Below are 21,864 nucleotides of genomic sequence, written 5' to 3'. Positions count from 1 at the left end.
TTGATTTAAGACTTCATGATGAGTAATTCATTTTGCAAAGTGGTGTTACGTCACCATACCTCCTGGGCCAAAGTAAACATGGGGACTGTGTACCATACTGACTATACTAGAAAGGTTGCAAAAAGTGTCAAATAAATAAATAAAGACAATTCTGAAATACCTGCATGCTGTCCAAGTGGTTCTGTATAAGCAAAAACACACACCCATACAGTGAAAAGAGGTGTAGGAAAGAAATAAAGCACCACTGCACATGTGATCACTCACACATCTTAAAAACACAACAGTCCTGAAATTACAGGCTGCATATGTATTACAAGGCTAATATGATGAAATAGACAAATAATGACAGTCTGTGTCATGTCGTTTAAGTGTTTATTTCACGACAATTTGACAATATTGCGAAAGGAAATCTCTATACTCAGCCCATGATTCATATTTAAAACATGGGAAGTGAAAGTGAGTAGTGAGGTCAAGAAGAGCAGGAAATGGCTGAATGTATACATAAGTCTGCCCCAGGGCTGAACAGCACCTCATCATTCAGCAGCAACTACACAAACACACACAGTCAACCCCCCAGAGTCGAGACACTTACCTCTAACAGATGGACAGCACCTTCATGTTCCTTTTTAGCCTCAACCTGAGCCTGGGAAACAAGAGTGTGTGGTGCCTCAGTTCATACTTTGCAATTTAGTTTGAATTTAAAACACCACTCAAAAACATTTAGAAACAAAACTGAAGCAACTTTTCATTCACTGGTGCTCTGGGTGAAATGGTTGAAAAGCCACCATCTCTACAGAGTGAAGGATGAAACCACTGCAGTTTCTTTTGTTTCCTCACATTAAACATTCACCAACAAAACCTTGATTGTAGCAAAAAATCAGTGTCACTTGACCACAACCAACGGAAGATACTGTGGATTTTTAAATCATTTCACTTTTATATTTTGTGTTTCTTATTTAACCTATTTAACTATGAAGACAGCGAGTTGTGCAAGATGAAACAGGTAACATGCATGAAAAAAAAAGACAAGGAAGAATTTGTAAGTTGTTTTACCACACTTAACTGTAAAGACCATTTACCTGAGAGCATCCAAAGCATGGGTCTCAATCTGCCAGCCCAGCAATACAAGAATTTACATCCAGCCCACAAATTAATTTGACTTTTTACCCATTTGGTTTTCCCCATAGCAGATATACCGAAATTGACATGCTACAAGGGGCGTCAAACCGTGACGCCACCCGATAAGCAAGCTTTGCAGCTGCCATAACGTTTAGCCCAAACATGAGGAAAAGTCAAGGTGCGTGACTGTTGTTTTCGTGGTGTGTATCTAAACAATTGGACATAACCTTACACTTTAAGACAAATATTAAGACTAGCATTACTGTTGACACTAAAAGCTCTTTTCCTGTAACCTTGGCGTGCCTGCAATCCTCACTGCAGGCTGAATAGTTACAGCAAACTAGTCACCCTGTCTGCACTAAACATTCATAGACAACAGATCTCTAATCCATATCTATCTAACTAAGAAATAACCTAACACCAGCTTAATTCACATTTAAATTTCAAAGAACAGTTTGTTTATTTGCTTTCTGGCCAACAATTACTGTAGATGAAAAGATTCCTGCTCTCATCGCTGTTAAATATGAAGCTACATCCAACAGCAGGTTAGCTTATCTTAGCACAACATCTAAACGGGGGGAAACAGATAGCCTGGCTCTGTCAGTAACGGCAGCAAATTCTGCCCTCCAGTAACTCTGAACAAATGATTAAAAGGTTAGATCCCATTTCTTTAATCCATACAACTGTTTGAGTAAAAATGACAATTCAACATTTTCCCACCTTCTCATCTAACTCCAGAAAGCGTATTTTCCAAAATGTCAGAAGCTTGCTCTCATATTAAGCAAACTGTCACAGAGCGAGTTACAGCCCATGAGTGTTTAAGTGCGACCCCTGATCTGCGTCCTAGACGTCTCATACCCCAAATGAAACCAGATTTATTTGTAACTATAGAATACTGCAGTGCTTGTCTAACCCTGGCTATTATTTCTCTTTATTTAGAGATTACCAACCGCAGATGGTCATTCAAACACTGAAAATGTTGCCAGGGTATGTTTGAGTGGATGTTTCAGAAATATTACAAAAATGACCTGGTCAGATGCTCTGTACATACAAATATAACTTTGAAGACATTTAAAATTATGATCCATCAATAATTAAAAAAGGAAGAGTGCATTCAAGAGGAATAAGGCTTGGGTATTACAGAGGTATTGGACTGTGTAGAAGCAGCAGTAACACACACACCATTTTCCCTATGGGAACTAGAAACATCTGCTGAGAAAAACAAGCGTTCCACATGAACATGAGAGCATCTGCAGAATTTCATAAATCTACTGTGCCTGTGGTTCATTTAGGAGAATGCAGAGAGCGGCCAGTGTCTGAAAGCAGATAAGGCAGTAATGAGTTTCTGCTAATGAGAGAAAAAAGCTGAGAACTCTGCCTGTGAAAGGCTGACTGTGAAGTCAGAGCAACACTGCAGCAACAGCAACACTGGGATACATACACATGGTTGCTAGAGAAAGCATCAGTGACAGTTCCTATCATGTTCACACTATCAGCAGTCTCAGCCACTGCTGGGCTTGCTTTGACATTACAGTCCGCTCCAGTGCACAGAAGAGGAAGCCTATCTGCTCTGTGTTTTGAGTGTTTCATTTGCTCACTTGGAGCAAACAAGAGGAGTGCTACTGAAATGTTGAGCACTCCAGGCTTGGAGAGTGATAGACAGCTGAAGGACGGGGATAAGAAATGCACTGGTTGAGCTCTAGTAATGCCGGTGGCAAAAATTTCCAAATAGATGACTACTATAGCCTATGGAGAGCACTACTCTGCTCTGTCCTACATAACACAGTCTTTGAGTTGACTTTCATATTTGTTGGAGTGTATATATCGTACTAGTGCTCAACACAAAGCTCTCTGACCCATGGCACTGGCACAGGCTAGGCTAACAAGAAAGCCCAGCCCTCTAGTGCTGTGAGTGTTATGTAACCTGAGTCCCCTTACCTTCTGAAGAAGGTCAATCTCCTGCTGCTTTGCATTGAGTACAGCCAAGGCCTGCTCATGCTCCAACTCTAGCTGCTGCCTCCGCTCTGCAGCCTCACGCATATGCTGTCCGCAGGGGGTGCAGGGGTGGAGAGCAAGGGAGAAGGATTGTGGGAGGAGGGAGCATAGAGAGGGCTGCTGTTAGTGGAACCAAAATCCAGTCTGAGATAACACAGAGCACATCTCCAGTCTTCTACTCCACACTCAAGACAGCACACACTACACACATCACACACAGAGGCTGGTTAACAGTGCACTGACCTTTATCCCCTTAAGAACAGGTACTGTAAGACATAAACTATGCCACTGCAAATGCCATATGAGGACATGTTTATGTTGAATGATCAGAGAGAGATCAGATCAAATTTTGCACAAAGGTGCTTATGGATGAGGACTAGAGATGCTTTGCTGTGTGAACAAAAAAAAAAAAGAAATGAAAAGAAACAACTAACACGACTCCACAGTCAGGTTTGCTGCCCCCTTTAGGTAACATAATACCTGTTAGAGCGCTGATCAGTGGGACTATTTGAAAAGCTGTCCTCAGCAATGTTGTCTTTGCATGATCAATACAGGGTTTTACATCACATGAAAAGGGTGAGCAAACTCCGTAGTGTTCATTTGTCTGTGGTCATCCATAACAACGGAAGCCATATAATACAAGGGACTGAATGTTAGGCTCTTCATAACACAATATGCCCATGTCATCCAGTCACATCACTGCTCCCACTATATGTGAATATTTGCAACACTTACAGTGTTATAAAAGCCAATGACATTTTCATGCCAGTAAAAATTAAGGTCTAAGATCAGTAATGTCATCAAACTTGTAGGTGACATTATCATCATGAAGGGTGACAGTTTCTCTGTCTCCTCTTCCTCCCCCTGCCATTGTCAGAAAGCCAAACTCTTTGTCCTGCCTCATGCAAAAAACACGTTCCACGGTGCTGTGGTCTTATAGCCAGGTGACCATTCGTATGTCTGGTAAGCAGCCCACGGACAAAAGGAGAGATAAGCACAGCCGTTGAGGTAGAAGAAGGCATTCAGAATGGGACTGAATATGACCGGCCTCCTAATAAATGGACATAGCAGTGATACCTTATAAATCTAGCAGGGGGAAGAGGGCATGGGGGAAGGTAGGAAGGGACAAGTCATGGAGGACAGGACAACATGAAAGGGTGGAATAGGAAAGGAAAGTCCAATCTTCTATTCTTTCACAACTCCTGGTCAGACCTCCCAACACGACACTGGAAGGCAACAGACATGTCAGGGACATTAGATAGTATAACAGAAGATACCCAGATAGAGGCAGTGTAGCACAGGAAGGAGAAGGAGTACTGGCAAGGGGTTAGGCTCCGTAAAAACACCTGAATTAGGATCCCAGGGCAGACACACTACTAGAACCAGAAATGCACACAGTCTTGACATATCCTGTCTGCCCTCGGGGTCGGCTTCCTCACCTTGAGCACCTGCTCTAGGTTCTCCAGTTTGCCTTGGAGCTGATTCCTCTCCCACAGGGCTAAATCTCTCTCCTGCGTCACAGCACCAAGGGTCTCTTTGAGCTGGGCATACTCAGACTTGACCTGGTCAGACGGGACAAGCAAAGAGCAAAGAGACCAATTTTGAGAGCACAGATGTACTACAGTTTGTTTTCTGTGGGGAAAATCAGGATGTTCAAAGGTTTAATCAGGTAAATTGTTTGGTTTTCAAACTCCTTGAAAATATTTATGTATGTATGAATGTATATATTTAAATTTATGTATGTATTTATTTATGAACACTAGCAGGTTCACGTCTTTCTTTATAGACATAAGGGAGGTCATTCACTACTGCCGCCACCCTAAAGTTTAATGCTTTCAAAAGTCTCCACCCTTTCTCTTCAGTGACAGAAAATGGTCAGAACTTGCTTTTTGGATTGTGATTCTGACTCATTATTGAAGTGACTTTCTAAGTAGCGGTTTTCTGTAACTAAGCAGCTTGTTCTTTGTTTTTATGAGACTTACTGTGGGAGAGGGTTTTTTCAGTTTACTGACAATGTATAATATGAATTAATAAATTGTGTGCAAATAAACACATTACAAATAAATAAATGGATAAATAAAAACTGGTTTATTCAATGACAGTGATGAGAATGTAGGAACAGAAATTTGATACATTAATGGATACAGTGTACATTTGTTGTTGTGTTTATTAACTATTTAAATGCAGGTTTTAACATGACTTCAATGCTTTTTTTTAATTTTTCTTCTTTGAAATTTTTGAAACCGGTCTTATCTACAATCTGATTCTTCTTTGCATTTCACTGGTGCACTGCAGGTTTATTTGGTGCAGTACTGGTGATCAGTGTAATAGTGTGAAACCACTGACAGGATCAGCTTCCTTTGCATCATTTGTGTGACTTTGCACTTGTACAAGGAACAAATAAATTGGGGATTCCCTCATCACAACACTGCTACTAGTGGTGAAAAATATGTTACATGGTATCTTTAAGGGTGGCTGAAAATCCATTCCACCATTATCTAACCAGGCTGGTAACAATAAAACTTATTTCAGGAGTTTAAATGCACCGATGCAGCTTATAAAAATAGTCTCATTACTACAGGGTGGTAGAAGGCATAGTTAATGTAGCAGATAATACATTTGCTAGTTAGCACTTGCAAAACTTTCTTAGGTCACAGTATAGAGGTGAAGATGGAGGAGAGAGTCAGCATCCTATAAGATTACTTGTTAGATTTTGACTGTGTAATATTAATAAATAGCACTGTTTCTTTAAATAACATAATACCATCAGATTAATGTGTGACAACAGTATCCAAGCACTTGCAACAGCGGCTCAATTTGCCATTTCTTTCCTTTTTTCTGGGGGTGGACAAAATGTCAGGAACACCATTCATCATAATCCAATCCAATAACACCACAAAGTCTCCCCACCGACTGTCTGCTAAAATATCAACAATAAACTGAACATAATCTGCCTCTTAAAAGGCAGAGCTGCCTGATATTCAGAGCTGATTTAAGCAGTATACAATAAAATGATTTTTGCTTAATGTCAGCCACAGCATGGTGAGCACTTTAAACAGAAATTGTTAAAGTGCAGGCGTGGGAGCTGGCTGGTTTTAGTGATAAATGCATTTAAATATTATATTATATTGCAAGAGCAATGTAATTCACTCACTCCAGTGGCTGTAGACAAAAACATTATTAATAAATTATTCATGCTTCATTATTAACCAAGCTCTATGCACTCAATGCACATATTAACACATTAACACAGTGCACTAATTCAACACCACTGAGGTCTATACTGTCATTATGAACAAAATTTGAAACATGTTACTATTTTTACATATTCTTCACAATCTGTCTCCCACAGACCAGTTACATATAGAGTAAAAGGTTGTATTTTTTTCATTTAGCTTTTTAAAGGCCCCTAATTGGCAGTGAGACGACTCGCTCCTGCAGCTGTAATGTTCCTCAGTGCAGCCATGAATGACTAATGACTCCTGAAGGAGGGTGTTTCAGCAAACATCAGCAAAGCAAAACACAAATACCAGCTAGTGGGTCCCGCCTCCATACAGTAAAAAAATATCCACCTGGATAGAAGTGACTGCCAGTCCTACTGTAGACAGGTCTAACCAAACTACACTGGATTCAGTAGAAGCAGGTCAATACTCTATTATGGGTAGAAGGAGGTGCTGTTTGTGGTTCCTCCTAGTTTGTTCAGGGACAATGAACCAAAGATCAGAACTTGGTGGTGTAAGAGAGGGCTAATATCTGCACTGCTCTGCAGAGTGCTGCTCTCATGTCTGTCGGTTCAGGAGACACCTCAGTCCTGCAGTATCCTGTCCTTCTTCAACCCCAACCTACCAGTCAGCTTCTTTAGGAAATTGCCTTCCTGTGCAAAAGAGACAGAACTGGTGCTCTTTGTTTGTTGACCTACTTTGACTTTGTGCTATCAGCTCTGAGGTCTCTGGGCTAAAAAGGAAGGTGAGGGAGTCTTAACAGAATTGGAAACTCATTGCTCGCATTGATGCAGTATGCTGGGAAGTGGAAGACCTGCTCCATTTATCCAGCATTCAACTTCAGTTAAGTTAAAGTATGACCCAGAAAGTTATCTGATAGAGTGTCAGTGTGAGACCAGAGGCTGTGGTGTACAAAGAAACAACCCTAAGAGTCAACGGCCATGTTGGCAGAATTGAGGCTATACTTAGGCACAGTGGTACAGAAATGCTTACAATGGCAACACAATGTTGTTTACTGGGTATAATGTTCACCATATTAGTTTAGCAAGATAGCATACTAATATTTGCTAATTAGCTCCCAGTAAAAGGTACAGCTGAGGCTGGGAATGTCACCAAAGTTACTACGAGTCATCCTGAGAGGGATATAAAAGCCTGTACTACACTTTATATCAATGCATCCAGTTGTTAAGGTATTTACATCTAGACCAAAGTGACTATGAACCAACAGTCCTACGCTGTCACCCATACAGCCATGCCACTAGCATGAGCTTACAATCATTACAACAGTGCTCAGATGAATATAGTATAGTCAAAAGGTCAAAACAAAGGACATTTTGCCTCTTACCTTCTCATACTCAGATGCAATGTGGTTACTGTTGAACAACTGGAGGTTCAAGCGCTTGTTCTCCTGGAGGAAATCTTGACGTTCATTCTCCTGGATGAAGGAGACAGAACAAAACACTATGTTTAGAACTCAAGAAGTCACCATGATTAGATCTGAGCACAGCACTCAAACCAGCATGTTGTTAGCAATAGCTCATACATTATTTATCTGAGGACACTGCTTGAGGCTCTCTAGTATGTTCTAGGAACCCTATGTGAAAGACTAAAAGAGCTGCCATTTTAGCCACTACAGTGGAGCAATAGCGACATCATGTTAGCTTTATGTCAAGATCTTAAACATACAGTACAGGAACAGGTGTAATCAGAAGTCATGAAAAGTTTCTTCAGTGCTGCAACTCAAATATGCATTCTGATCCCCTGCTAACCACACACATACACATAGAGCCCGGCTTATCCACCCTTTTTTAACATGTGTTTAGACTGGAGGGTAAAAAAAGTTCATTGTAGAGGACAAAAATTAATTAAATTTAATCAGTAGACATGAAACATGTCATGGATGCAATTTGCAGCGTCAACTAAAGAAGTCCCTTAGCTGTGCAACTCCCTGCAGCTACACCAGTGTGTAGGCCCAGTGTTGTTCATGTCAGGAGCTACTGTAATAACCTACTGGTTCAGGCATGATACATGTACAGTAAATGCAATGCTTCTTAATGGCCAGTGATGGTGCATCCACCCTAGCTCCCTAATGTTTGACTTATGGAGGGTGTTGCAAGGGGCAAATGAAGAGAGGAGTACATTTTAAAATGTAACATTCATGCAAAGGTATGAGTTAAATGAGAAATGTCCCCTCCAGAGACAGTTTAAAGCATCTAAAAATATTCTTCTATGGAAAAGTCTAACAGAGGTTTCCTACAAAGGGCCTGATTACATGTCTGGTCTTTGCTTTTTAATTGTGAATTCACACATATATGAATATTCATGTAAATGAGTCCAACTATTGCACACTGCCCATCACTGCTGCTTCCTGCAGGTAGACCGGTGAAATCAATGCATATCAGGATATGATAGCAGGAGGGAATACTGGAGAGATTCAGCCATATACGTATGTTGGAGCCTCATTCAGATCCAGACTCTGATCAGGAACCTGTTGTTAAGCAATAGATGAAAAATGTAGGCATAGTCTGAGTGGTCCAAAACATAATCTAGCAACAAGGAACCGGGAGATTAGGTTATCAGCAGTAGGCTAAGTGTTAGCACTCAGGGCACCCAACAAAATACTCCAACAAGGGGGCATTTCTCATTTAAAGTAATGAGAAATGGTATATAAATAAATAGTGGGAAGACTCTCCAGAGTCAGAGTTACACCTAAAAACTGTCAACCTCTGCATATTTGCTGTCAACAGATAAAACGTTGATTTCATGGGAGCAAACAGACATCCACCCCCTTCAGAAGAGGGATGTAAAAACACCCTGTTTGTGATAAACCTGTACATGCACCAGTCAGTCTAGGGGAGGGCAGATACAGTATTTATGGGTTATGAGTGGAAGGGGGCTTTTAAAGCAATTTTCAAAATCAGCAGGTTTTGCTCATCAAAAAAAGAATCATACTCTTAGTTTTCACAGCAGACGTTTCAGCATGGCACAGTGGAATGTTTACAAGAGTAAAAAATAAAATGGCAGAATTAATATAAATACTTCAGTTTCAGGGCCCTGGTATTGTGCATGCTGGCTCACTAATAAACTGTCATGGCTTACCGCTGTGAAAATGGCCTAGAGTTTGTGATTAACTTAGGGGTAACCTTTTAATTAGTTGATGATTTCAACAATTACTTCTTGATTACTGCCAGGTAGTGTGTGTATATATACACACATCATACAGTATAAGGCTGTATCTGCAGGACAAACAGCTACTGAAAACAACAGTGAGCTCACACCTTTCTGTATGAATGCTGATGGGAACACATAGTTTGAACTGACATGACTGTCCTCATTTAAAATCCTTTTTTGCCAGCGCACATGTAGTGATGCAAACCAAACTGTCTTGAGCACAAAATCAACAGTTTCTTTTTCTTGTACCGTCGATGTGTTAATGCTTTAAACATACGTTTATATAATAATACTCTGGCAAGATACATTTTCATGCAGGGCCTGTGAGCACAGTGATGGAGAGAGTTCCATCCAGAATATGTTGTGGCCCAAACTGAGGTGCCTCCGATATTATTAGGCTGAAAACATGAGATTTTCTGATGAGGTGAGATTTATCAGATAGTGAGATTTTCTTTAAAAATTAACATCCTAAAGTCTGTATGACATAAATTTGATTTTGGCTGGATAATAGTAACAAATTAAAACCTCCATAACATAAACAATAAGTGTAAAAAAAAAAGCTCTTCCAATGTAGAGGCTGCTTACTGTAATATGATATTTGCTATTTTCAGTATTACAAAAACACAATCTAATGAGCAACCAGACAAATGTACACAAAATAACAGCACCTGAAAGTGTAACAATAAAGTGGGAAGTCTTTTAAATGTGTTCTGCTAGGACCGGTTCATGAATAATACACTATGAAACATAATTAGGAGTGAGGCAGAGGTCCTGGGGTACTCCTGTGTTTGAAAGTATGTGTTTTGGCCAGACAGGGTCTGATTCAGCCTGGTGTGCCAGAACTGTGGGTTTCATTTTGAAAAGCCTGACAGATTAATCAACTCTGACATTTAACACATGAGCAAAACAAACATTTAACCTATACTTACTCTCTGTTCTGCTAATTGCATCGTTTGCTTTTGTTCAGTAGACGACAGCCAGCCCATCACTTCTGTACTAATAATCAGCCAAACCGTTTCAGTTTGGTTCCGGTTTCTTTACCAAGACCATCTGTGTCAAAGAGGTAAACATATGCTCCCTTCCAACCTCCAGTTTCTCATAACACTGCTGACTTTTAAATACAATTAAAAGCTATAAACTCAGTTTAACAAAATTGTGGAGGCCAGCAAGATGACTAAAATGTCATTCAACTGTGCAGCTGAGCTGTACTCGCTTCTGCTGTACTGTGTAATGTACAGTACAGTACATACTGCATTTCCCTGCAAGCCAGGGTGCAAAACAGTTACAGGGCAAATGCATATTTGAATAAACTGTGTTGTGTAAAATGAAAAAAAAAACAAAACAAAAATGAGCTTCTATCTTGAAAATAATTTGACATTTCTACTTTTGCGCTTACAGTGCATACCATGTGTCCAAGCACTGAGAGCTGCCAATCACGCCTATGACAGAAGGTGTTTGTGTTTACAAACAGCTCCCAATGAAAGCTGACCACAAAGGCACACATTTCACACTGGCTACATCTGAGAGCACAGCTCTACAGTCGAGTCCTGTGAGTCCGCCTGCTGTCTGCCTCACTATTGATCTTCAATTAGCACCGATACAGTACATGGTCAAGTGACGCTGTCACAGTCAATACTTGTCACCATGGTAACAGGCCTTAAATGCTAGCAGAGGTATGCTCTGCTGATGGTCTGTAGTTACACACCCGATACCCAGGAAGGTGGAGGTGCCTGTGTCACTCAGACTGTGTGTTCATGTGCACGACAGCTGAATTTAGCTGCAGACTCACACTCTTTACTTTAAGCTGAGGAGGAGAAGAGCAGACATGAGAGAAAGGAGTAAGCCGGTTTAGACCAAACAGGGAGTGACATTACTGTCAACTCACCATCCCTTCACTACAGTGTTCATTGGTCTTCTCTGTGTTTGCATCTCTGTTCTCGGAGCTCAGTACAGGACGAGACAAGAGCATTGCTGCAGTCTGTGAAGACCACCCTGCCATTTCTGCTCACCATTTGGGGACAGTTTGTCCTTCGAGTAGTTTACCTCAAACTCAGCAGGCTGACAGTGGGCGAGGTGGGAATGTGAGAGGAGGGCAGCAAAGAAAACAGTCCTAATGCAGTGTTTATTTGGGGCCAGAGAGCCACACACAAAGACAGCTCATCTAAAGGAGAGGGCTTGGGGCACATGAGGAAATGAATTTAAATGGTCTAGGACCAAACAGTTCCAATTTAGATTCCTAATGAATCCCCTCCAGCTCCTGCCTTTCAAAGGAAAACTCTTGACTCATTACTCTCTACATCTACAGGTTACAAACATTTTTTTTATCTAGAGTTAAACTTCAACTTTGATGAAGCAGCTTTATCAGTCATACAACACCCTTTGTTGATTTTTCTACAGCTGCCAAACCACAGGTCTACAAATATCTAAGCTTGCACGTTCTCTAAAACTCTTATGAATGTAACTGCTCAACGTTTAGCTGCAGATCTCAGGGGGACCCTACTGTTAAAACAACACAGCAGTAAGATGTCTTTCTCACAATAAACTGGCACAACTTGTTGACTCCTCTTATTTCTGGTAAAGCATTTTTCTTTAATAAAATAACATATTGTAGCAGGGAAATAACTGCCACTGCTGCTCAGTGGTTGTTGTTGTGTGTGTGTGTGTGTGTGTGTAGTTGGCATTTAGCCTGGCTCCAACTGCCAAGCACCAGCTAACAATAGCATTTGAATAAACACTCTAATGTGACCTGCCTCATGTCGCTATATCACATCACTTCAGGCAAATGATACTCACATTTCTCAACACAAATGACAACACAGCCACAGTGGCCCAAGTGGGAAAGTTTAGCGTAACCAGCAAAACCAGTAGAAAACACAGTTACTCATAGGCATAGAACACTACAAGACATTAGGTCTTCAGCACTTATCTTCAGTCTATTGTGACAGATGTGTTTCAAGCTGTTGCAGCTATTCATAAATAAATCATACATCACTTATACTGCATATGCTTCCAATCTTCTTTTCTTCTTCAATTTATAATAATGGTAATAATGATAATTTTATTTGTATAGAACTTTTAAAAACAGTAAACGATGAATAACAGTAATGAAATCAAGAGCAAAGGTCTAAAGCATGATAATTAATAAAATAATTACAACAGTAAATCAGTTAAGAAAAGGCAATGTGATAAAATTAAGTTTAAATAAGAGATTTAAAAGAGGACACCAGGTTTGCCTGAGTTTACCAGGCAGGGAGCTCCACAGCCAAGAGGCTCGGAGGGCAAAGGCACAGTCGCCTTTAATGACAAGTCGAGATTGTGTAACCTTTGTAAGGCAGCAGTTAGGCTTATAGTGAGTAAGCATATTACAGATATATAAGTAGGAGCCTGACCACTGAAAGCCTAAAAACAAGCAGTAAAATTAGTCTTTAAACTCATGGGTAACCAGTAAAGGGCATCAAGGATTAATGTGATGTGGTCACTGCTCCTTGAGCATGTTAAAAGCCTGGCCACGTTGTCTTAAATGCCGCAGCTCCTGATACAGAATAAAAGTGCTCTGAAGGAGACAGAAACATGGATGACCTTTTTCTGGATCTGCAGATGAAAAAATGACTCAATCTTGTTTCGGTAAATGTAGTGAAATGTTAAGACATATTGTACTTTCCAGTTTAACTGAATGGGACATTGTGTCCAAACCTTTGACTGGTAGTTTGTCTTGGTTGGACAATGCAGGATTTTGCATAATTTTAGAATATTATAGTATTGCTGTGGTGTATTGATGTCTTTTATTGAACACTACTACCATTATTGCAGCCCTCTTAAGGGAAAATGTCTATGAAAATACATGGATTCCACTCAAAGCTCTGCTCTACAGCACTACTGTTTACTGGTCAAGTTCCTACAGTTCCAACAAATAACATTGAGGTGACATTACTAACAACATAGCCACTCCCACAACACACACACACACACACACACACAGCTGTATATACAATTTAAACTAACCATAGATTTGTATTGTGCTATCTTATCATGATCAATCGTGAGCATAAAAATGGCCTTTATTTAAATAATCCATAGATAAGATGCCAAGACGAGACAGAGAAAAATGAAGAAAGGCTTTTTGTATGCGCTTTCTAGGACACTGTGAAAAAACGTCCTTTATGAGGAGCTAAAACACCATATGAAAGTACAAGACTTGTGTAACAGACATCCCTCTGACCTTTTACAGTGGTGATCATTACCTAAAAACACACATTGTGTATTGATTTATATTTAAAAAACAGCTGCGTTGTACATGTGTATGTAAAGATAGCCACAGTTTGAGAACTGCAATGTACACATTATTTACATGCAGTACATCACAGCACCCACCCATACACTTTCTTCTTTGTTTGTGCAATTTGTATAATTACTGCTACAAACTGCATGTCTCATTCTCAAATGTATTCTCTATGCTATCAAAACCCAACCCACGGGCTCTGCAACTTGCTTTTAACTGCTCCCATTTTCATTTCAATCATACCAACCTGAGAACCAAGCTATCATTACAGTGCTCCGCCACTCATTTTCTCAGGGGACACACTTGTGGGTGCTGATAGCAGGCAAGGTTCTCAGGTACAAATCAATTTTAGCATCTGTCCTTTCACTCAGAGGCCAGGGTATATTTTTGGAGCACTTACCAAAGTCTGACATGTTTGATTCTTTTTCTTCACCTCTGCTTCACACTCCTTCCTTCTGGTGGTGATCTCAGTCTCCTGGGAAGAAAGAGAGAGAGAAAGGCAGAGAATGGCTGTTATAGTTCGTCAGGAACAGAAGCTTCCTGAGTGAACTCAGTGAGACTAGGCAGCGAAAGCTATGTGTGTATGTGTGCATTTCTATGTATACGGATGTGTGTGTGTGTGTGCAACAGAGAGCCAAAGAGATTTCTAAAGAGATGGCCTAAGAGATAATACAAAATGCTTTTGCTGTTGGAAAACAGATATAGGCTGGAATAATTCTAAAGATTGTTGAAAATATAGGGCGTGGTCCTCTAGGAATAATGACTGATGAAAAAGGATCAAAAATCAGTTTAGAAGACTCCACTCACTTTGGTAAATTATAGTTGTATATTAACAATACAGACTTTAGAGTCATGCTAGCAATTCTATTAGATTACACTTTGGCACAGAGGAGCTTTAAACTAAACACTAATATCCACACATGAACATACTAACAGCGAAAATGCTAACGTGCCTAGCAAGTTTCATTTTTAAGATTCACCATTTTAGGTAATATTTAATCAAGACTGAAGATGAGGAACAGCTGAGGCTGATGGGAATGATGTCACACTATTGCTGTGATCTGCAGGTGGCTGTAATGTGCCTATAAACACAGCAATAAACCAGCAAAAGGAGGGAAAAGTAGACTGCAAGCTAGTAAACATGGAGGCAAGCAATGCAGGATTTTAATTTCTTACAAGTGGCATCCAGCAGATGTGTTGGATGCTCAGAATATGCACAATGCATTTGTGGTGAGCAACACTCAATGTAGACATAACATATGTTTACACAAAAACTCCACACAACTGACCACACCTGTGCTTTTTCTGCTGTAACATATTAGGAAGCCGACTCTCTCCTATATACGTGTAAATGATCTTAGTATGTCTGGACACACACAGTACTACTACTGCATTCTCTATCATTAGCCAGACTGTAAGGCTCCACCGTTTGTTGTTGTCTATTGAGTCTGTTGTTTTTACATAAGAGGTTTCCACTTGTCATAGCAGGAAAAGCAAAGGTGGAACTAATAACTTAAAATGGCTTTGTTCCATTTCAGGGTTCCAGTAAGCCAGCAGACACAACAGCACAGCCCTGGCACTTCTAAATGCAGTGTATCCTTAATTAATGTTACTAACTACACCTGCACTCTGCTGGAATGTGTCATGAAGTTTAGAGGCCTGTTCTATCTCCCATGTAAATGAATGTGTGTGCATAAACTGAACTGATCAATCTTAAAGATTTAAGTGTGTAATGCAGATTGCATTCTCTGCTGTTGATAGCACAGCGTTCTGTCAGCGACTAGCCGATATCTCTTGCTGTTATGTTTCCATCATGCAGCCATTTAACTGAGCTGACAGCTGAATGCTGCCTTAGCTGGGAGTTCAGCCTTCTTCACAATGTGCCATTAGAGCCAAAACATGACTAAAGTCTGCCACAATAAACAAGTCACACTCTGAAGAGAGTCTATCAGTGGTTTTCAGAGAACTTTTCACTGCTGGCTTGACAGCACAGGCAGATAGCTACAAACAGGATATCCCCTTCAAAGCTGTCTGTGTGTTCAGTCCTCCTCTCGAGATGCCACCTCTCTTTATGACTTCATTCTGATCACCAGGCGACACTTTATGGCAAGCTCGAACGCAATCAGTAGTGAGGAGTATACCCATTTAAACAGAGAGCACGTGCCTTCTTTATGACATTCCTTTTATGCATAGAAAAATATTGCGATACAAAAAACACTGTTACATCACCTGCCAGATCATCTGTTTATCAGCTGAGAGGGGTTTCTATCAGTGTATCAGGACCATTGCAGTGAAAGTGCAGCTGGATGCTCCGAGATTAGCATATAGAATTAAACAGGATTTTGTGTGTCATTGTGTATGGTCAGTACACTCGCGCACACACACATTCCACTAGCATGGCACCACGTGTCCCTGAGCAAGACTAAATAAAGCAAGAGTGGAGTGACCAGAAGTCCACAGCACACAACATATGCTGCCTGTGTGAATGAACGAATGTGGACTTTATAACAGTAACACTCACAGCTTGGTTTGACTTTGAATACTGAAATGTATTCACACTGAAGATATTTAACTTTGCTACATCTGCTTATTATTCAGTGAGCAACAAGGTCAGTGTGCAGAACGAGGAGGAGGAGGAACAAGCTTTGACCTTTTTGCGATCTGTAACCTTGTGGCGGTTCCTCCCAGACATGGTGACAGTTGGCATGATTAAATCTTCTACCATTTATCTCTCGTAGCTGGTCCACTGGTGATCTTGCTCAGCTACATTTATTACAGTAAGTGTGTTCTAGTATTTCTATCCTTTCAAGGACAAAAACCTTTACATGGGCAGAAAGATATGGAAAATAAATGTCTTCTGAAGTGTGTTTAAATACCCAGTTATAAGGGGTTAAGATAAAGGTAGGTTAGGATTGAGAATTAAAATTATATTTAAGGATTAGTTAAATGTTTTGTGTGTCTGGATACAAGTTACAGTTGAGCATAACATGGATAAGAAGATTAGTCTTTTCACAAAACACTGCATAAAGCTAAAAACCACAAAAGACAGAGGTGTTTGTGCTCAGTGTGTCTAAACTGTTGTAACTCAACAGGACCTGTACAGCACTGTCACATCAGTGGCAGAGAAGAGTCCTTTACTGGGCATGATATTAGCCACTGCAGGTGTTTGTTTCTGTACTTTCTATGGAATTTCTACCTAAAACCCCACAGCTCACTACACAAAGATGGAATGTTAAAAATATGTAAAGCCCGGTCATGTTCTGAAAAGTATGCATGTGCACATTATACACTGCTATATCAACTTCAAATGATTTCCTTCAGTGAATCACACAGAGCCTCCGCAGACAGCTTGCCATCCCCCATGTGGGCTGGTATCTAACGTGTGCAGTTTTCAGGAGCAGACGGCTACGGCATTGTGACAAAGTGCACGATGAATATTTCACTCACACACACACACACACAGCTCTCAGGCTTGCTGAGGCCCATTTGTTTGGAGCACATTTGCCAGTGTTCAATTAAAAATCCCTCTGATAAAAGATTCAAATGGCTGACATCGTGAGTAATGAGCTCCCGTATAAGTGAAGAGGCGTTAACTGCACAGCAGATGAAGACTGATGAAAAAGACCATCCCCTTAAGGCTGGATCTACATTTGTGTCTCAGTGGTACTAATGCCTATGCATGCACAAGTGAGGTGCATCTAAGGCAATCTACACTACCTCTGTGTCTCTTACAGGTCTGTATATTCAGGGCAGTTTTTTTGGTGAGCTAGCACTGGATGTTTCTGTCACATGGCAGTATATCTTTGAAAACCAATGACAATAAATTTGTCAGGTGAGCGTGTAGTACAGGGTCTCCAGAAATGTATGATCTGGCTTTAGATTGTGGAAAGAAACTGAATGAGTAACAGCAAAGGCTAGAATCAGGTGGAAGATGTGGATGCTGCCATTCTGTTGCTGGATCTCACCAACAATTTAAACAAGTGCTCTTTTGATAATTGGTTAAATATCAAATTGTCTGGTTCCCAATTCACAAATGATTATTTACTGATTTTTTTAACCACTGTAAATGTTTGACATGTTATAGATTACAAGGTTCAGCCTTGAAAATCAATTGTTATATATTCTATATGCTATAGAAAGTTAGCAGAAGAAGAAACTGGAAACAGTCTAACCTCAACTGTGAGCCCTCAACACAGGCATCTTGGTGTTCAGCACCATGGAGAGTTCCCCTTTGACAACACAGCAGTAGTACGTAGTGTACATATACAGTACTATGTAGTGTACATATACAGTACTATGTAGTGTACATATACAGTACTATGTAGTGTACATATACAGTACTATGTAATGTACATATACATCGCCACTGAGTTCAATGCACAGCAACATCTTGAGGAAATGAGGTTCACATAGTACAGTATTTCTGGAAAGACACATTAGCACAGGAGACTTCCCCCGATCCTGTTCTCAGTGTTCTAATCCGTTGTAGCTGGGAAAGCTTCTGTGTATAGTATAATCTCCAGCGAGTGGGGGTAACCTCATTACTCTCTCCTTCTCTCTTTCATCTCTTGTTGTGCTGAATATGCATGATGCATAATGATAGGTAATAATCCTGCCTATGGCTGAGCACAGCTGTAGAAAAATGTGTTTTCTACAGTATCGGGGGGTGAATCTAAGTAAGCGGGATTATATCTGATGGAGATATTTAATAAAAACAAGCATGCCAAGGAGCACAGCCTCACCCTAGGTTGGGTTTGTCCGTTCTCTTGTGGCAGTGAATGCTATTCCTATACAAAATACACAGGCACACAGTGACACAGCTCAGAAAAGCTACGTTAAAATAAAAGTGTTGGCCTCACAAGAAAAAAAAAAACACGACTGTTGGCAGTAGTTGTGCTCAGAAGCAAACAGTATATAATCATAAACTATGACAAGTACTGTAGTTTTACAGCTAACGTGCTGCCTCTCAAAATGTCAGTGGTGCTCCCTGGGATATATACAGTACACTCCGTGCTGTCCCAATACACTTTTTTCCTGGTATTATATTTGTTTCTTGCAGCCAAAGACCATTAAGGATGCTGAACAAAAGACTAACAATGCCGAGTGGTACCGAGCCACTGTGTTGTTGGTGTGTTTAAGAGAAGATTCCCCTTTGTTAAACCCAAGCACCAGCTCTACTTAACATCATGTAGTAGTATATGCTGCACAGACGTGAAGTAAGGCAGCCCAGCACAGTGAGCACTTGTGATCTGAAATCATATGAAATGGCAGAATAAGTTACATAACTTCTGCAGCTCAAGTCGCTGGATGCAGGCACAGATGCTTGCACCCCACTAATACCGTATTCATACGGCACCTGCAAGTGTGTATCTGTGTGCATGCATGCCTATGCAACGCAACATCCAAACTGACTGGTGAAATCACAGAGTTACAGGAAAAGTAATGTACAATAACTCTCAAAGGTCAACAAGGACGTCCCACCACACACACGGAGGGCAAAAGAAATGACAAACAGAGCAGAAAGGAAAGATTAAAGAGGGAGGTGAGAGAAAAATGAGCAATAGTGAAGTAACGTATGATCATGAGAAAGACGTGTAAAACCAGTGAGGCTTTGATATGAAAGCAAATATAAAAGAGGGAGAATGGGAAATACAATAAATGAGATGGAGGCAGGATTTACCGTCTAAGCTCCTCAGCTCTGCAGCATTTTGTCCCGGGTATAGGACCTCAGCGACGCCTTCTCTATCAGGCATATTAAACATCATGCAGCAATAGCAAAAGCAGTAGCCTAGTCTGGATTCCACTTCCTCCCCTTCTTTCTCTCCCTTTTTTCCTTTACTCTATCTCCCCATCAGGAACCACAAGCCTCAGCATGCTGCAGAATCAGAAATGCAGCTGCTGCCATCACCGGGGTCTGACCTCTCCGAGCCGCCGATCACTACACTACCTGCATGCTGATGTCTTAACACATAGCCATAACCACAAAAGAAGGAGGAGAGAAGAAGTGGGAAACTGTAGGCCAGGCAGCAGGCAAGACAATGAACGATAATGAACATACAAAAGAAAAACAACAGACTGAAAAACGAAGAAAAACAATTCTGCTACTATCACAGAGCTCTACAAAAAGGCTTGGTGAAAGGGGAGTGACAGGTGAAGAAAAAAGATGAACTAAGGCCTATAATCAAAAGTAAGGCTGGTGGAACAGGGGGCTAATTTGAAAGCGCAGGCTGTGTGTGTGTGTGTGTGTGTGTGTGTGTGTGTGTGTGTGTGCTTGTGAAGCTCCAGAGAGGGGACTGTCAATCTGATAACTTCACTGCACGAACACCAAGATGTCAGATGAGACTTTTACCATAATGGAAACTAAACAATGACTCATGCATCCACAAAGGACTCCTACAGAGATTAAGGAGGGCGCTGTGCTTTGCTGGGATATCTACTCATTTGCCTGTGAGGTAGATGACAGTGCTAGATTCGACAATGCTCTGATATACAAAGAAACCACTGCATGATCAGAGAATTGGCAGGTAAAACCCTTTCACAACTAGAGGTCCACAGAGAACATCTGATGATTACTGCTGCACACAGCCTGCTGTTGCCCACTCAGACACAGAGTCTTACGTATCCCGAGCTGGATTTACTGGCCAAGCTCCTGCAGATTGTCATTCAGTTCACATGGTAACCTTCATCTGTCGTGGTAGCACAGCTCGTAACAAAAGACGGGTTCTCACAAACACGCATCACCTCTGTAGCTTTTATTGTGACTGTTGTCTAGAGAACCTTACTTTGACCAAAACACAGTTCGGTGTTTCATAAAAAGACAGTAGGTAGCACTTACAGATAACTATAGAACTCCACTCAGCTTTGATTCACATTAGGTTTTAAGTGTTGCTACTGCTGCTGCCAACCACAGTTCAAGGTTAAAATGCTTGCTGTCAACAGCTAACTAAATACTGAAAACCTTTAACAGAGATGTGTGTCACCACTTTGATGCAGAAACTGAAATACCCAGATGTCCTGTGTGTAAATGTACAACTGTAAGACCTGAACACCACAGTATCAGCCTCAGAGTGGCCCGTAGCCATGCAGGTGAACAGTCCAGATGATGGCCCTTTCTGTGAGCAGCCCATACAATGTGTTGTGTGTGGCCATCAGCAGGCAGTGCAGGGGAGCAAACACAGGAGAACAAATGAACCATGAATCAAGACCCACTACACGATGCAAGTGTGCACACAGGGAATCAAGGTACCTTTACATCAGACACAGTGGCCTTTGTTGATTCTTTTTTTTAGGAGCCTGTTGGCCACAGATACAGATTGGAGCACAATTTTGCAGTACCAGACAGATTTTAGGTTATTCAAATTACAAAATGACTTTAGATTTTTTCTTAGGCATCAGAACACTTATGTAAAAGTGAGCCTACAACTGATCTGTAACCATGAAGCTGTCCTTCCTTCCCATTGTTTTTAATGGTAACAAATAATTAGATTTGCTGTCAATTAAATGTCTATAAAATGTAATCTCAACATGTGATATTAAACTGTCAAATTTGTAAAAAAAAAAAATATATATACACACACACACACACACACACAGATACAATGTTAAAAGACAGAAGACAAGCTCAAGGAGACATATCAGAAAACAGCCAACCCAGTAAAAAGCACAGCCATCTTTCCCGTCACGCTGCCATGACTTTGCCAGAATCACTCCCTTTCTTTCTTCGGGGGCATGTGCTCTCACATCTGTGCCCCTCTCAGTCAGAAGCCAACAGAGAAAGTGAATCTTGCAAACCAACCATCCATCCATCCATTTTCCTCCGCTTATCCGGGACCGGGTCGCGGGGGCAGCAGTCTAAGCAAAGATGCCCAGACTTCCCTCTCTCCAGACACTTCCTCCAGCTCCTCCGGGGGAATGCCGGAGTCCAAAGCTCTGACAAATGGTACACCACGAGGGATTTACTGGCTGCAATGCCAAATAATAGACACACTTTCTTCTGATTCTATTACATGTTGCACCTCTTTACATTTAGATAACTACAAATATCAGACTTCACTTTTAGTTGGAGGTTTGTAAAAAAAA

At 40.8% G+C, this 21,864-nt stretch overlaps 1 protein-coding gene across 17 annotated transcripts in view; it reads right to left on the bottom strand.

The window, feature by feature from the left end:
• The window catches only part of rimbp2b (RIMS binding protein 2b), a 78,442-nt gene that overhangs the window by 38,037 nt on the left and 18,541 nt on the right, over positions 1–21,864 (bottom strand). For 15 of the 17 annotated variants that reach the window (XR_002274188.1, XR_002274189.1, XR_002274190.1 and 12 more), the window contains exons 2-7: positions 14,186–14,260; positions 7,681–7,770; positions 4,554–4,676; positions 3,058–3,162; positions 593–643; positions 161–181 (exon numbers count right to left, since the gene is read on the bottom strand). Coding sequence is in view for 14 of the 17 variants with exons in the window: in XM_020590351.1 (XP_020446007.1) it covers positions 161–181; positions 593–643; positions 3,058–3,162; positions 4,554–4,676; positions 7,681–7,770; positions 14,186–14,260 (465 nt within the window). In the remaining 3 variants the exon portion in view is untranslated. The remainder of the gene's footprint in view (positions 1–160; positions 182–592; positions 644–3,057; positions 3,163–4,553; positions 4,677–7,680; positions 7,771–14,185; positions 14,261–21,864) is intronic. The other 2 variants (XM_020590352.1, XM_020590367.1) reach the window with 1 other exon arrangement.

Source organism: Monopterus albus, unplaced genomic scaffold (assembly GCF_001952655.1).
Source record: "Monopterus albus unplaced genomic scaffold, M_albus_1.0 scaffold12.1, whole genome shotgun sequence".
Lineage (NCBI taxonomy): Eukaryota > Metazoa > Chordata > Actinopteri > Synbranchiformes > Synbranchidae > Monopterus > Monopterus albus.
The sequence above is the reverse complement of the archived record's forward strand: the minus strand, read 5'-3'. Positions and strand labels throughout refer to the sequence as shown.